Raw genomic sequence first — 18,257 nt, 5'->3', positions numbered from 1 at the left:
TATTTTCACTTTATATTGATCTATTTCTACCTATTTGAATTATTTATTTAATGTATTCATTTTAATTTTTATCGTCACCGCTTTCCCCCTCCCCAACAAAGAATTGCTTCCTAAACCCCTGAGAAATTAATTTTAAGATTCCTTATTCGCACCGCTGCGGTGTGACTAAGAAATTCGAATTCCTTATCCGCCGCAACCGTTATAACTTTGTGTAAACGTCATTGAAACTGTGGTCTCTAGAGGGGCGTGTACGGCATAAAGTTGTGTTCACGTGAAAGTTGGTAGAGTTTACAACAAGCATAGAACAAGTTTAACCCTTTGAGCGCCACTGTAAATTTTTGTCAACTTATGTAAAATATAGCCCAGTCAATTTTTTTCAGATTTTTGCTAAATGTTCTATGAAAAACTGTAGCCAATGAAATATGCTGTCAATTTGTTCCAAAATTATCGACAAAATTACAGAAAAATTCCTAAAAATTGGTAAAATGCTGCACTCAAATTTTGGTGGGAAAAATTTACAGCACTCAAAGGGTTACTAGACAATACAAGAACAGACAAATAATAAATTATTGGAAAATTTAATGGAGAATACTTTTTGACGAACAGTTAATTTACAGAAGAATTAAGTCAATGGACATTGATATGAATTCAATTAATTAGGAGTATAGACGCAGTAATGAAGCAAGTGATTATCTTGACCACCTGTCTCGTATGGATGAAATCCACTGGTTGTTGATTGTGGATTTACGTTGCTACAATCCCAGTAAATCCATTGATGACTAACTTGCATGCCGAAAACTTTTGGACAATTTTCTGTCCGCTTTATCAAAGCAAACGGGACATCCGTAGGTAGGTAGATAACGTTGTCAGGGGGAGCGTCTTGGCGACAGCAGTAATAGATCAATGTGTTTTCAGTGTAGACGCCATACGGCAAACTACCGCCTCTGTCGTTGTTGTTACCGACACTTTCATCGTCCCAGTACACATATCCTGACAGAAAGCCTGAGAGAGAGAGAGAGAGAGAGAGAGAGAGAGAGATATTTAATTTTACAAAATATGCCATCATTTCGGATTTTGAAAATAAAAATCTGCGATGGTGATGTTACACTGATACATGAAAATGCAAAGGGTCTCTGGTTGATTGTATTTTCCTTAACGGGCAGAAGGTGTTGTTAATCGGAGCCTATGCATCGTGTAAATGTCTGCACATTGATTCACACATTCTACACAGTTGAATGAGTGGGTTAACTCTGAATATCGAACACAATACAAAAAACTGTGACGTCATCGTACCTGGTGGGCAACCGTCAACCCGAAATATACAATACTCTCCCTTCATCCATTTCCATTCACCAGGGATTGGTTCGGCCATTTCTTTATTGCAGAAATTTTGCTGAAGGTTGTTTCTTCTGATTGGTCCCTTCAAATCCATTGGATCTGACCAATCGTTGCTGCCGATTGTCAGAGTATCCTGATAGGCCCATCCCATCTGATAGGTGAAATCTGGAGACGTTGGGCACTCATCGCCAACTCTGAAGTCTACTTCTGGAAATCCATAGGTTCCTTCCGGCCACGTGACTGCAGTTACTATTGATGGATCTGTGTGACCACACAAAGAATGTTGCTGTCATAGTATGTGCAATATTTTGACATGCTGATGTAAAGTGGAAATGGTGTATTACCAAAGCAAAGAGAGTCGAGTTTTCTTTCTTTTCTGGACCCATCATTATATTGAGACTGTGTGATTATTACCACTTTTAAGATCACCATACAACAACTACCACTGTTACCACCATGCCAATCGCTACCACAGAACAACTACTACTACAACTGCAGCAGCAAAGAGACGCCACTTTTTTCTTTTCTTGATTCATCCGTTTTGAGACTACATAATTATTACTACTACAACTACTACTATCACTATAGAACAACTACTACTAATTTTAAGATATGTCTTTCTTGTTGACATTTACTATTGTCATTCATGACGTTTTCTGTACAATGCCGACCATCACTTTATAGTGATTTTCTTTTATTTGTATCTTATATTTCCTTTGGTTCCTGGCAATGTAAACATTTCATTTTACAGTTTTAGTATGTAGGGACCTGTGTGAAATAAAGATATTTGAAAAACTACTACAACTACTACTATCACTGTAGAACAACAACAACTACTACTACAACTACTACTACTATCACTATAGAACAACTACTACTACAACTACTACTATCACTATAGTACTACTACAACTACTACTATCACTATAGAGCAACTACTACTACAACTACTACTATCACTATAGAACAACTACTACTACAACTACTACTATCACTATAGAACTACTACTACAACTACTACTATCACTATAGAACAACAGCTACTACAACTACTACTATCACTATAGAACAACTACTACTACAACTACTACTATCACTATAGAACAACAACTACTACTATCACTATAGTACTACTACAACTACTACTATCACTATAGAGCAGCTACTACTACAACTACTACTATCACTATAGAACAACAACTACTACAACTACTACTATCACTATAGAACAACTACTACTACAAATACTACTAATTTTAAAGCCTGTTACAGTCCTCCGTTATCATCGAGAGAAGGTTATTATCTGTGGCGGATCATACATGGCGCGTTCTCCACTGAGAGAGTTTTGTTCAAAATGGGTTTTTTTTTGTGGCAAGCCTGACGATCTCCTTCATACTTTTTACGAATGTAATTATAATAAAGACCTCATCTGTGCCTTGAAAACATTATCAAAACTTCTGCTGAATGATAACAGTATTTCCATTCCCATTCACTGGTTAATTTTAAACCCGCCCCACAAATCAGGAAAATTTATCTCGAAACAAGCAAATCGTCTCTTTGTCTTTATCAATGCTCTCGCGAAAACGTCGATTTACCTTTGTCGTAGAAATAAAAGAATTATGAATAGTCTCCCTACTGACCCTCTACAAATTTTTAGAACTCGTCTTAAATCGCGGATTCAAATAGAATTTTTGCATCACAAACTTAATAATCAACTTGCCATTTTCAAGAACACTTGGACGACTAATGACGCCCTTTGTAGAGTCAATGATATGGAGTCCTTGTCATTAATGATTTAATTAACCTTTGTTTCTTTCATGTTCCTGTCTTTTTCCTGCACACATATATACTGACATTTCCTTGTTTCCCAGTCGTTGTCGGCTTTTAATCCTGGGCACCGTACTCCTTACGGGATCTTCGGATCGGTTAAAAGTCTGATGGAGGGTCATACATTCACTTAACAACATAAGTTCTGTTCTCTCAAGTAGGTAATGTTGAACTGTAACCCGAAACTAGACCCTCGCTTATCATCGATATATGTCCACGTAGCTGTACCTAAAGTATCTTTCGTCAATGGGATTTCGTCTTTTGTTCTCACTGGTTTTGAATTTTTTTTGTACTTATATTGTAAATATTTGTAAATTCATTGTATTTCACATGTTCTCCTTTTCCGTTTTCTCCCTTTTGGAAACCGGTTTCCGTTTTCTGAATTTTAGTCCTTGTACAATTTTGTGTATATAGTGAATAAACGATGGTTTGAAAACTACAACTACTACTATCACTATAGAGCAACTACTACTACAACTACCGTTAATACCACCATCCCCATCACTGCCATAGAACAACTACTGATACAACTTCTACAAGCACCACCATCTCATAGAACAACTACTCCTACAATTTGCCGGTCCCGCCTAATTGACAAGCACAAAGAGGCGGGTAATGGGAAACCGCCACTACGAAATCTGATTGGTTGAACCATGGGGCGCTGTCATTGGCTGTTCAATTTTACTTGGAAGTAAAGCTAAAATTATTACAGTTTCATGATGCGAACGTGGCTAGAATTTAAACAAGGATTAAATAACCGTACTTCAAAGTTTTGAAATATTGGCACCTACCAGACTAGACTAAAGAGCACGCGACAAAAAGGACGCACTATGTTCAGACATGCGCATTAACAATTTGTATCTGCGTCTGTCTTACTTCGTGCTGCTTGTCTGGTCCTACAACAATTATCAACACTTCCACGATTACAGCAGCCATTACCTCTTATGATTTCTGAACCAAAATAATTGTTTACTTTTCTTATTCTGGCAAGCTAAATTTTTCTTCTTCTACATCAACCTATCTTATTCCATAAATCGTTCATAATTACCTGATGGTGTAACAATACTTTTGCTTTCAACGTAGATTTCCAAAGCTAACAATACGTTGATTTGTCGGCTGAGGAGTTCCGACAAATCTGGCCAATCACAAAGTCCTGCAGTCCGATAGTCATCGATTAGAGTCCAATATTTCGAGTCAAATACATCATCCATGCTGATAAGCGAAATGCTGATAGGCTCTGTGAAATCAACGTCACCAGTTTGAAAACTTGCCAACAATTGGCCACCGGTAGTTGTCGCTGTTTGAGAATATGTTGTCATGTCAACGAGCAAGGAGTCCTTGTAACCGTTGTAAAAACCATTGTAGGATATTGTCGTTGGATACTGGAAACAAAAAAAGACGCGATACATTCAACATTGACGAACTAAATTCGATTTAACCAAAACCAAAACACCTGTCAGACATCTTTAGAGAGAATCACACAAATATAGAGAGAGACAAGCGCGCACAGACAGACAGACAGACAGGCACACACACAAAAAAGCAAAATTGCTATCATATTGCCAAAATCGCTGAAACAATTGAGCAAACCATAGGGGAAAGAAATCAGTCCCCTGGGGTGGGGAGGGAGTTTTTTGTGCAACGGTTTACCTTATTTTATTTTATTAATTTTGACTGTGATATTTCAAATAAAGTTCAAGTCCAAACCGTCTGACTGCTTTCTTTATTACTACAAGTAATTTTATTAATTTTGACTGTGGTATTTCAAATACAGATTTCGACTCCACACCGTCTGACTGCTTTATATATTACCGACAAGTCCTTATCTCCTCTCCAACTTGTGTATACGCCACTGTAATTGCTCCGAAAACATTGCCAACTTGCTAATCCGCTGTCGGTATCAGCGGATTAAGTGATTGAGTCAACACCACAGCCGTCGCACACGCATTAAAATAAGACCGGCTGTGGCGTTGACTTAATAAGCTAATCCGCTGATACGCTCAGTCATTAACAAGTGGGCAATGTTTGCGCAGCAATTAGAGTGGTATGTGCACTGGTTGAAGAGGAGATAAGGAAGTGGAAACACAGTCAGACAGTTTGGAGTCGAAAGCTTTATTTGAAATATCACAGTCAAAATTAATAAAATCAAATAATATTATATAGGGCTCAGCCCTTGGTGTCGCGCCAGGGGTTAAGATTGGCAATGTTATTTGTATTGATTCATGATAAACTGTAATTGTTACTTCCTAAACGTTTATATGACAACTATGCCCAGTTTCCCTCTGATGAAAGCAGTTCACGTACGTACACGACGTCAAACCCAGCAGCAGGGCAGGTATAGATTTTCTGTAGCGTGTAAAAATTTTGGACAAAAATTGGCAATTTTTACAATGATAACAGCCTATTGCGTTACACAAGGGACGTATTATGCAATCATTATCATTGCAATGGTAACCGCACTGCCCACCTTCCACTTGCAAGCTGAAAACGATAATGTTCCGTCTAAAAACTGGCAATTTTTGAATCTAATTATTGACACAGGGGGCGCTCTTCTATAATTCAATCCCAGCATTCTTTGTGTATGCCCCGTTCATAAGCACGACAGTTTTCTCCCTTTATCTATATTAAAGATATTTTGTATCAGCGACAAGGTGCATAATAACATTTACTAGCTAATAAAAGAGGTATATTTTATAAAAGGCATGTTATATAATGGTAATTTGTTTCGTATTTGTTTATTTACGAGTACTCAAAAAAAAAACATGGCGGCGCCCACGAAAGAAGGGTACACTTCCGGTTACTCGCATAGTATATTATGAATAAGCGCATGCGTAGTCAGTAAGCCGCTGGCGCGACTAATATAGGGCTCAGCCCTTGGTGTCGCGCCAGGGGTTATTAAAGATTGGCAATGTTATTTGTATTGATTCATGATAAACTGTAATTGTTACTTCCTAAACGTTTATATGACAACTATGCCCAGTTTCCCTCTGATGAAAGTGGTTCACGTACGTACACGACGTCAAACCCTGCAGCAGGGCAGGTATAGATTTTCTGTAGCGTGTAAAAATTTTGGACAAAAATTGGCAATTTTTACACAATGATAACAGCCTATTGCGATAAACAAGGGACGTATTATGCAATCATTATCATTGCAATGGTAACCGCACTGCCCAACTTCCACTTGCAAGCTGAAAACTATAGCGTTCCGTCTAAAAACTGGCAATTTTTGAATCTAATTATTGACACAGGGGGCGCTCTTCTATAATTCAATCCCAGCATTCTTTGCGTATGCCCCGTTCATATGCACGACAGTTTTCTCCCTTTATCTATATTAACGATATTTTGTATCAGCGACAAGGTGCATAATAACATTTACTGGCTAATAAAAGAGGTATATTTTATAAAAGGCATGTTATATAATAGTAATTTGTTTCGTTTTTGTTTATTTACGAGTACTCAAAAAAAAAAACATGGCGGCGCCCATGAAAGAAGGGTACACTTCCGGTTACTCGCATAGTATATTATGAATAAGCGCATGCGTAGTCAGTAAGCCGCTGGCGCGACTATTAAAGGTAAACAGTTGCACAAAGAAAACCTCCTTCCCACCCCAGGGGACTTTCATCTGCCCCTGTGAGCAAACCCGGTCACATGCTCAAATTTTTACTGAACTAAACATACTTGAAGCGGTGATAGTTGAAAAAGTTTGCAATGGCTGTTAGCTGACGAAATCCGAGGGTTATAAATTCATCAACTTGAGGCGATAAACAGCTCATATTGACAATCCATCCATCTACCCATCCATTCATTCATTGATGCATCCAGCAATCAATCAATCAATGCAATCAATTTATCTGATTAGAAACCAATCGACTGAAATACCTACTTACTTCCTCAGCTGCGTAGAGCACGAAGTCAACTCGACCAGTGTCATATCGTACTGTAGATTTCTGTCCAAGATTGACTTCAACCACCACATCCTACATCAAATGCAAAATAAACTCACCATAGTACCAATCTCATTTATTTGCATGTAAAGATTTTCAGAACCCAAGTAGACCAAATGAAAATATATACGCCTTTTCGCTAACACAACACACCATCTTTAAAATCTGGCCCAAACCTTTTTTAGCATTTTAAAAACGACGCATGACTTTGCCGAACGCATTTGGATGGGTCGCATTGGATTTGAGTTACTGTGACTCGTCAATGTAATAGCTTTGAGAATGTCTGCACCAGAACACAAGTAATGCATTCGTCCAAAAGCAATCACATCAGGAAAATAATATCAAGTTGATCAAAAACATATTACTATGAATACACTCACCGTTCCCCATGTGTCTAAAAAGAGCAGATACTCTGCTTCTTCATAGGAACTTGGTAAAGCACAGGCAGCCGCCACGAAGTCTTCGTTTAATGGATAGTTCAGAGTGTCAACATTTTCCATCATGTATCTAGCGCCCCCATTGTCACAGACTTCCCTCTCATCGTAATAGACAAGTTCCTGTGAGATGCCGTTACTGATAGTGGTGTAAGCTGCAGCAGGTAAGATCAAATATATCCATGAGATCCGTAACTTGGAATGGCAATGTGTAAACCATAGTTATTTTGATGCTGCAAATTGTGAGAGAGGATCATTCATAGCACAAGTTAAGACCGAGGGGTTAAGATCGCTGACTCATCTTGGTCCAGTATTACAATCCCATGTGTCATCCTTTCCCTTCCAAGCAATGTGAGGACCACTTTACAATTAAATCTTAATCAAAGGATGCATTTGGACAAAGTCTATTGGAAAAACTGATATAAACAAATTGACAGGTAGTTCTAAATATCGGATATGACTTAGAAATGATCTATGTCAATATGTTAGTCAAATTGCCTTCGTATCAGGCGTATGACATTATTATTATTTATTATTATTTATTATTAATTCTTTATTTCGGACAATGAGCATGTCCATATATATAAATGGTTACAGGATTGGCAAAAAGAATGATACAAAAAAGGTTACATCAAGAAATATTCATTTATGGGTTAGACCATAAAGACATATTTCTGAACACAGATTAGAAGACTGAATTTATCCATCTTTTCCTCAAGTCAGAAGTGAAGTACACAACATCATACACCTTACGTATAATTAGGTTCTCACTCATGGAAACCTTTTCATCAAACTATTGATTTGCTTTCTAAGCAAAGCATCAAAAGTGTCAATCCTATTATATACAAACATAGTACTAGCACTGCTGCGTCTGTCATATCGTAGAAGTATGCGACCAGCATTATTGTAAGCAACTTTCAATTGTTTCAGGGCGCTTTTATTATAGCTGACCCATAAGTTACCACCATACAATTGATAGCAATATGCTTTAAAGAGTTTACATTTAACACTCTGAGAACACATAGAAAATTTTCTCAAAAGCATGTTAGCAGAGATATAAAAAGATCCTCTGACGCTCGATATCAGAATTGTCACTGAAGGTATTTGCCAACATATAGCCGAGGTGCTTTTTCTTTTCAACAAATCGCAGTTTAACTCCATTGAGATAAACAGCCGGAATATGTTCCATCATACATCGCTTGAGAATTATACACATACATACAGTTTTCTCTGTATTGAAAACAATATCATGAATATTGCCATAATTGCTACATATATTTAAAAGTATCTGAGTTCCTTTCACTGACGGGCTTATCAGACATATATCATCTGCATACATCAGATGGTTAACAAAAATACCACCGATGTTGCAACCAACCTTAGAATTAATCAATCTATGGCTAAGATGATCCATATACACATTGAAAAATTTTGGGGACAATACACCACCTTGCTTCACACCGTTTTTAACAGTAAAATGTGTTGAAATACAGGAGCCCCATCGAACAGAGATTTCCTGCGTTCTGTACCAGGTTAAAAGGTATCTCACATAGCAAATAGGAACATTACGGTTGATCAGCTTCTTGAATAATGACCAGTGATTCACACGATCGAAAGCTTTAGAAGCATCCATAAAAGTAACGATAACATTGCTACCATGACTTCTATAATAGCTAATGACCTCTTTCAGGACAAACATACACATATCAGTAGAATGACAAGTTTTAAAACCAAATTGGTAAGGTGAAGATCCAAGAAACGACTCAATCTTATTCAAATAACTAATTCAAAAACTTTCGAGGTAATAGTAGACAGAGCAATCGGGCGATAGTTGTTCTTATCGCTTACATTTTTGTTCTTATCCTTAACTATGGGCACTAACAAAACTTCAGAAAATCTAGGAGGACATACATTATGAATAAGCATTGAAGTGAGACACATGCTCAAAAGTACAATTAACTTATTACTAGCATATACAAAATGCTCAGATGAGAGAGAATCTGGACCAGCAGATTTACCTTGTTGTAACTTGTCAATGGCTTTACGAACATCACTAGGTGATACAAAACTCATTTGATCAAGGTTGCAATCGTCAACCTTATTCAACACGAATTCTTTGTCTCTAACCGAGTGCACCACATTTAAGAGATCACTAAAATGGTTCCGCCACATTTCAGAGATATTGACATCGCCACTGCAGCCATCTACAGTGTTGGGTCTAGGCGGAGTCTTTGCATTAATTCTGTTGATGGACTGCCAAAATGCGTTACAATTACCAGTAAACAAACTATTCGCAGCCGCATCAGCTTTGATTTGCTCCTCATTACGTCTGCAACTTCTTAAAGCATATTTAAATCTCGCATGCGTACGACGCTTGAATTCAAAAAGGGGCCCATTCCTCATTGACTTTCGCTAGCTCACTTTTTTCTTTTTTTGAAAAAAATAAATTTATTTCCACATAGTCACAAATAAAACAAATCTACATAACTGTGAATGCATTAAAATTACAATGCGTCTTGTCTGAAGACAAAAAAACCAAATAATTAGCTGTTTAATTACAAAGATCATCATATGAATGCATTCAGGATGCATTCTTCTCCTTCAAGTCTTACAAGGCTTGAAAACTTTGTGATAAAATCCTCAGTTTTGTTCATCATCTTATAAGTGAAATACAATGTATTCATCCATGAGGAGAGATAACATTTCAATTGCATGACATAGGATTGAAGGGAAACTTTAATCCCATCAAGAGTAACCGAATTTCGAATATTCCAAACTGTATATTTTACAAAGGAAGTAATATAGTAAATAATGTCAGATGTTTCATCATTATCATTTTCGATTCCTGCAATTGCTAATCTTTTGATATTGATATTATTATCAAAGTTGTGTTTTCTGACAAAGAAAGAAATACATTTCTGCCAGATTTCTTTAACATATTTACACTCAAATAAGATGTGTTCCAGTGTTTCTTCTTGGCCACAAATATGGCATTTCCCATCACTTAAATTGAAATTTTTGGCCAAGCTTCCTGTTACTAGGCCTCGATGGAAAATCTCCCAATATAAATCATTTACTGAATTGCTGACAATTCCTGTTGAATTAGGACGGCTGAATAGAGTAGCTTTGTAACTGTCAGTAAGACTTAGATTCTCAGCCCATTTTTGACCAATCTGACCTTTGGCTGCATGCCATTTCTTATCAACTAATTTCCAATAAAGTGACTTGGTTTTGACATCACTTTTTGTCTGACCATAATTCTCTTAGTCTAAAATATCATAGTTTTCTTCATTTTGGATGTTTGAAGAGATGATTTGTTTCCAGGAATCTGGAATAGCATTGAGGAGTGTTTCCTACTCTGTCTTGATTTCCTCTTGCATATGTCTAATTGTACCTCCTCTAATTTGTGCAATCATTTCCCATGGTTGAAGCCAGTCATTTCTGTCATCATTCCAGATGTCCTTAAGCCTTAACATTCCACTTTTTGACCATTTTCATAAAAGAGGACACTTCCTTCATTCTTAATATTGTCATTTTACCACAAAACACCACTAAAAAGATTATGTTTTGATGTTGGCAAATTAACTCTAGTAAGTCTTAGTAAATTCCAGGTATTCAACATATCCCCATACACCCTTGGGAATCGGTTGTTGTTGACTTTGAAACTGAGATGGCGCTAGCGATAATCACTATTCAGTTTATTGTCAAAATTCGCAATGAAATAGTATGATAAGCTGGCCCATTTAGGGGTCTCCTTCTCTGGTTTTTCTCAAAACATTTCTTGAGCCACTTCAATAGGAGTGCACTAATCTTTTCTTCAATGTCGACAACTTTTTTGCCACCGTCATCATATCTTTGAATGAAAAAATGCCCCTTTTCACAACTTCTCGTTTGCCTCTCCAAATAAAATTCCATAATTTACTAGTTGCTTCATTAATAATTTTCTTAGGTACGTGATCAAATGATGCCAGGTACCATAATTTGATGCAGCCAGCATATTAGCTACAATTGCCCTGCCTTTAAAAGACAGATTTCTAGTATTCCAGATCTTAAGGCATTCGTAATTTTTCCATCACTGTTTTCCAGTTTTCTCTAGATGTGTTACTGTTTCCAAACCCACACCTAAGATCTGTAAAACCTTGTTTGAAAAATAGATCCCTTCCACTGAATCAGTGCGGTTTTTAAAACTCCCTGCCCATAAACCTTTGGATTTCTTTTTGTTCAGCTTTGCACCTGTTGCTTTTTCATATTTGTTGAACATTTTCAACGACTGAGTAATGCTTTTCAAATTTCTCAAATAAAGAGTCGTATCATCTGCAAAACTCTTAATTTTTTCCTCTTGTTTGTCTGGTAGTATGAATCCTGATATGCTGTCATCTTTACGAATATTTTCAGCTAGCACTTCTGCTGCCATAATATACAGTAACGGTGATAAGGGGCACCCTTGTCTCACACCCTTATGAAGATGAATATTGCGAGAAAGAAAGGCATACACTTAATTTTGCAAGTAGTATTATTATAAAGAATTTTTATCCACTTGATAAAGTCAAGGACTTGAAAAAGGAAATCTCTGTTTAACCTGTCAAAAGCTTTTGTTTGGTCAAGACTTATGACAATAAGAGGTTTATCAGTAAAATTAGCGTATTCAATAATATCTCTAGTAAAGACAATATTATCACCTATCTCCCGCCCGGGGATGTATCCACACTGATCTGGGCTACATATTTTGCCAATTACCTTCCGCACCCTATTAGCAATTACTTTTGCAAGAATCTTATAGTCTACATTGAGGAGACTTATTGGTCTCCAATTGTTCAAGTCTGCCTTATCTCCCTTTTTATAGAGCAAGGAAACTAAACCAAGTTTCTGGCTATTCGCTAGCTCACTTTTTGGTCTGGCAGTAGTTATAGCGCCCTCTTTGTGCCGACTGTGCGTGTTTCTGTGATGGTGGTTCTTTCGGTATTGCATGAATATTCATAATCGACAGATGTCGACTGACATTTGCAATGTGCTATCTTATATCATAGAGAAAGATAGATAGAGTGGCAACGGGTATTGTTTAAGGCGTGAAGCGGTTACGTAACCCATCCATGTTCGCCTCGCCTCAGGTTGCTCTCGCCTCTCTTTTCCGAAGAGTGCCGACCATGCATCCTTCGGTAATTTTCGGATTTCACCAATTGTTAAGCGAAAGTATGTTCGACAAAGTTTGTGTTGTTGTTGTCGTGTGGTGCTGAGCAGAATTGACGTGCTGGCGAAAACGGGAGTGTTTTGAGCCTCAGGAAAGTGAGTTTTACCGTTTTAAAAATTCCTCTCATATTTTTATGAATATATAATGAGTGTATTTGAACCAAATTTGAAAGTCTTTTATCGATACTGTCTGGTTTTACTCAATGGTTTACGGTCAGTCATACCGTCTTTTACACGTACGTCAAGGAAGGACATGTTTATGAAACTGCTGGCGTGTTATGTTTTGATTGGCGTGAAGCAGTGTTTCTGGCCTGAGAGCTCACAAAGTAACTATGGTTGCTACGCGACTGGCAGTACGATGCCATCTCGTCGTATTTTTCGCATAATCTCGTGTAATTATCAACCACAAACAAAGCCTCCAAAAAGTTTAACACCTTTGAAGCTCATTTTAATATGAAAAGCCAATAGTCCACCGAGACGACCATGGAACAAAAGGCATGCAAGTGTTGCCACTCTGTCCTATATGTTTCTCTGTGCTTATATTAACTGACTTTAAAGCTATATATACTAAGATTTACTAGAATAATTTCAGAGTCAAATTAAATCAGTCTCACGATGGAACGATTGGCAAAAGTGAAAAAACTCACTATATTCCTCATTGAATGGTGAGCGATCAAAGTGAAACGTTCATGTGTTCCAAAAAAGTCGACAGTAACTCTTAAAGGTCACTGCTCGATATGTTTCAACACAGGGGATTACTTAGTGTTTGGAATTATTTGTGACGATTTGCAATCAACAATTTTCGTGATCGAAAAATTGAATAATGGCATTTATTTTGAGATCCAGCTTACAGATAATATCATTATCCTACCGATTTTAGCTTCTGTTTGCTTTCACACATGCGATGGCGATGGTGGGCTGGATATGGTGAAAGGGTTCACGTAGAACTACGTAAGTTTCTTTTAATTTTCATTGTAGTCCCTTGTCGACGTCATCTGTTAGACATGGCTTTTATTGAACTCTCACGACAATTCCAAGTTTGTTTTTCTTTCTTAAATTCACTAATTCCCCGTAAAATTATGAGAAAAGTTTTCAAAAATTGTATAAAAAAGCGTCTGAATAATATTTAGACTAAGCACTTGAATTTCAAGGTACATGAACCAGAGAAAGTCATTTTGAAATCTTGAAAGTTTGCAATGAGCACAACTACTTATCTGAAAACAACACCTGTTCCACATAAAGTACCAGATAAACCATGATGTGTGCGTCTATTTCAACTTTGCCATTCGTCACTTGACATGTTCTATTGCAAAGTAAAGCCAAGTTGAGACTTTGCGTAAAATTCGAGGCTGGTTTTGAAATCATGACACTATTTTATTTTCAGTCAATCTTTCATAATGAAATTAAACCACTCCCTACAGAGTTTGATAATTTGAAGCAAAGTCAAGGACACTTTAGTAATGTCGATCTAGAAACATAATATGACAATTCTGATATGAAGAACACGATTGGAACTAAATTGGGATAATTGGATTGGCAAAATTTCTCAAAAATTTAAGGAATTTGTTAAATATTACACCATAGTTACTAACCATCTTTAAAATTTTACTCAAAATTTGTGATGTTGTGCTAATGTTATGAGTAAGAATCATTGCATGACTGCATCTAATGCAATATTGTTCAATACTTATGAACAATATTTATATTTGAATGAAAATATGTGAACTTGTCTATACTTTCTTTGGTACTGAAATACTAGTTTTAATCTCGATTTGTTACTTTTCCCCAACCAAAATGAAGTTTTTCGATCGATTTAAGGTATAGTTAGTCAGGGTCATTTCAAAAGTGCCCTGACTACATTTAGTGTTTATTAAGCCCCAAATTGACGAAAAAGTAAGAGACATTTTAAAAGTGCCCCAACTCAAAGTCATTAATTAGACACATTTTATGCATTTTGTGTCGTTTTTTTATGACATTTACACAAAAATACCACCTTTTCATAGAAATGAATACGATTTAAGGGATATACAATAATTGACGTGTTTTGTTGTTTTGTTAGATGAAAAACAATATTTTAATTTTTACAGTATTCTATCATTTTGTAAAACTTCAGCTGTAAAAATTTCGATTTCATCAAACTTTCGTTATATTACTCTCTTCCAATTATCGCAATTTAGTTCCAATCGTGTTGAAGGCAAATATCGTCATTACTCACCTGAACTCAAAGTAAATTCAAAACTTCCAGATTATTCCGCTCTGTGTCTGTGGAGTAAAAGACATGACGTCATCATAAGTTACTTAGAATATCAGTTCTCCAAGGACACTGTCAATTATACAAACTATTGTCGACCGAAAAAGACATTGGAATGAAAGCGACATTGACATGACAACAGCCATTATTTTCTTACAATAAGGCATGTGTTTATTCAAAATATATGTAGACCATACATATCCTAACTTCATCGGCGTTCGATTTAAAACATGTATTATAAATATAATGGTTAATATTTTACAATAAACACTCTTTATTTACTCTGTCAGTTCCGTAGGAAAGTAATAAATTAAAGAAAATGAAATTACCGGATCTGGAGTAATCCTTAAGTCTGTGATCCAGATACGATCTTGTACCCCACGAATGTTCAATGCTGTTCACTGGCGTGCAAGTCTCGTTAAAGGTGTATTCGACTTGGTCTGGTTCAAGATAGTTCATATATTCCTTGTCATCATCGTAGGTCAATTCTAAAACTCGATGCATCAGATCTAGACCAGGATCTATACCACCATTGGTGGCTTGGGAACCTTCAGTGTTGCCTAGCAAACCATGGTATCCAACGCCAATGTATTTGACAGCGCCGGGAGGTGAAGTCGGCTGTGAGTTGACCAACGACAGTGAAATAAAGAGGAGAAAAATGACCATCTCCGATTTGAGGTGAAAACTTTGCGATGTGCGAACTTGTAAAGGTGTTTAATTTAGCACTTACAGATACGTGAGGTAGTGCTGCGAATTGAATCATGGGAAAATTATCTATCTAGAAGTAAGAAGATAATGCTTTGGAAAGATACAAGGGGAAAAAAATAAAGGATAGCAACGGGTTTGTCGACATTTCTGTAGCGTCGTATCACCCCTTTTCAGAGATAAAAGGAGCGATATCAAAGGAACACAACAGGTGAAAAATTTCAAAAGACAAATAAAATAGCATGATGTATTGTCTCTGCGTGCACCATATGCTGATTTCATAGTGATATGATAGCAACTGTTAAAAAGCTAATATTTGGAGACTGGTTTGTTAGCACGATAATCTAGGTGTTGGTGAATAACAACTATGGTATTAGCATGGTCCGAATATGGGTTGGGATCTCCAATGACCAACTTTCTGCTGTAAACTTTATTCAATTCATTATATTTCACTACTTCACGTCGTTCATACTGACATCGTCCCGAAACAATCGAGCGCAACAAAAGGAACATAATTAATCCCTTTTTTATTTATTCCATTATCCAAAAGACGTAATCTCAGGATGAGGATACACATAACCCATTACACCCAATGAAGCAATAAACGTGCCATGCTTCAGGTCAAATTACCCTACTGGAGTCTCCAACTCACCGTCCTCTGATATGGATGCTTAGTCTGGTTCCCTGACCCTGCGTCATGACACCAAAATGAGAACATCACACTTCATGTCAGAGAAACGCTACTTTTATGAAGACTTCCCCTCCTCAAGAAATTTACAGTTTTGGTTAATATAAAAGTCCTACAAGCATGCAAAAGTCTTGTTATGATAATTATAATCACAAAATAGAGAAAAGTGCTAAAAAGTTATATACCTGGACAGAATTGCTCAACATTAACTTTCGGTGCTTGTGATATTTGTGTAACAGCCTTCGATATTTTTTTTTTTTTTTTTTTGAAAAAGATAAATTTATTTCAACATAGTCACAAATAAAACAAATCTACATAACTGTGAATGCGTTAAAATTACAATGCGTCTTGTGTGAAAAAACAAATAATTAGCTGTTTGATTACAAAGATCATCATATGAATGCATTCAGGATGCATTCTTCTCCTTCCAGTCTTACAAGGCTTGAAAACTTTGTGATAAAATCCTCAGCCTTCGATATTTACAGTAGCCTTACAACTTAACAGCGCCCCCATTCATCAATTCAATGACATCGATAGCGATTTTTGTCATGTTTTGACGGTGTGTGTCTGAAGGCTTCGGGAAAAAACCTGCTGATAAGACATTCTTGTTTGCTTTTATGTCGCAATACAGCAAAAGTGTCATAGTGTTGAATAGTATTGAATAGTAAAATGTCGCCAGTAACTTTTTTTGTTTTCTTGGTGTTGTTTTTCCAGGCAACACTGGTTTCCTGTCAAACACCTTCTCCTGCACCGGCTGGAATTCAACAAATCGGTTTAGGATACAATGCCATCAAAGGCAGTCCAATGGGCACCAAAGCCGACGACGGTGGCATCGATCCGGGTATCATGCAGGAAAGACGCATTTTGGAACTGACGTATGATGAAGGATATGTGTCTGATGATGGCGTCTATCAAAGACCAGACCAGGTGGAATATGATCTCACCTCTACATGCTCCTGGACACAAACTGACTATGTCTTCTGGGGAACAGAAACTTACATCAGGAATATTGCTGCAGATGCAGTGCGAATAGGTATTCATTGTAATATATTGTTTTTGCCCACACGGTTGCTAAATTACGTCTGTGTGAACGATGTCGACATGAACTTTGTTTCGAAACATAATTTGGCATAAATACTTGTAATACTTCACACAGGAATCCTCATCTAGATGAAATACGCTTCACTGCAATTTCTCTCGAGGAGTTCTTGCAGGTTTTGTTCGATGAAAGACAAACAAAATAACCTTCGCTTGGGTAAATCGATAGAACAAAAGGTTGAATCAATTATCCATACAAAAATTGCTATGGCAATAATATAACACAGTGAATGCGACTGTGAAAACTATCGTTGCAATGACGATATGGAGAGAAAATGGGACACGTGACCTAGTCGTCGAAGCACCGTATCTTTAAAGACAACATCAATAGCCGATAGGGAACTGTGAGATATCACTTTACTTTGAACCTCAACCGAAATTGGCGAGAAAGGTCAGGAGAATATATTCGGTTAGACGGGTCACAGGTCACAGGTCATAGGTCATGTAGAATTTGTGAAAGATGAATTTATAAGATAGTGTGAGTCGTGGGAGTTGTTGGAAATGAAATTGCCAAAAATTAGAGCTAAGGCTGAATAATTCACAAAAAAACTGGTGAAGGGTGGAGCTGGAGGAATTGTGATTAAAATCCTAATTTTTTCTGATCTCTGCTCAAGACTCCAAAAAATGTCAAATACCCCAATCTATAGGATCAAAATTTTCAAGCACCCCAAAAAACTCTCATATAGCTAAATATTTATTAGGAATGTAGGCGCATAAAAATAAACCTGTAATGTACTGTGCAGTTCTGCTTGCAAATGTTCGACACTACCTATTTTATGACGCAC

The 18,257-nt window shown here is 36.9% G+C and overlaps 2 protein-coding genes across 2 annotated transcripts in view; one reads left to right on the top strand and one right to left on the bottom strand.

Annotated features, from left to right (window-relative positions):
• Positions 1–562: 562 nt before the first annotated feature.
• LOC139141958 (uncharacterized) lies at positions 563–15,679 on the bottom strand. The gene is made up of 7 exons (XM_070711740.1): positions 15,311–15,679; positions 14,946–14,992; positions 7,490–7,698; positions 7,053–7,142; positions 4,214–4,547; positions 1,294–1,599; positions 563–1,002 (listed from the first exon to the last, which is right to left on the bottom strand). Exons 3-7 carry the CDS (start codon positions 7,610–7,612, stop codon positions 653–655), a joined length of 1,203 nt encoding a protein of 400 aa, XP_070567841.1. The 5' UTR covers positions 7,613–7,698; positions 14,946–14,992; positions 15,311–15,679; the 3' UTR covers positions 563–652.
• A 1,270-nt stretch (positions 15,680–16,949) lies between these two features.
• LOC139141948 (uncharacterized) overlaps positions 16,950–18,257 on the top strand; it is a 9,800-nt gene continuing 8,492 nt past the window's right edge. Inside the window, exon 1 of the mRNA XM_070711729.1 lies at positions 16,950–17,407. Within this exon, the coding sequence (XP_070567830.1) occupies positions 17,044–17,407 (364 nt within the window). The 5' untranslated portion in view covers positions 16,950–17,043. The remainder of the gene's footprint in view (positions 17,408–18,257) is intronic.

Source organism: Ptychodera flava, chromosome 1 (genome assembly GCF_041260155.1).
Source record: "Ptychodera flava strain L36383 chromosome 1, AS_Pfla_20210202, whole genome shotgun sequence".
Classification (NCBI taxonomy): domain Eukaryota; kingdom Metazoa; phylum Hemichordata; class Enteropneusta; family Ptychoderidae; genus Ptychodera; species Ptychodera flava.
This window is presented reverse-complemented; position numbering and strand designations above follow the sequence as displayed.

What these genes read in the sequence shown, in the direction of transcription:
- LOC139141958 (XM_070711740.1), bottom strand. Translation starts at nt 7,612, where the DNA reads ATGATGGAAAATGTTGACACTCTGAACTATCCATTAAACGAAGACTTC. An exon ending in TTTTAGACACATGGGGAACG is followed by an intron (nt 7,143 to 7,489) that starts GTGAGTGTATTC and finishes CATTTGATGTAG; the next exon opens with GATGTGGTGGTTGAAGTCAA. An exon ending in AAGTATTGTTACACCATCAG is followed by an intron (nt 1,600 to 4,213) that starts GTAATTATGAAC and finishes GTGGTCACACAG; the next exon opens with ATCCATCAATAGTAACTGCA.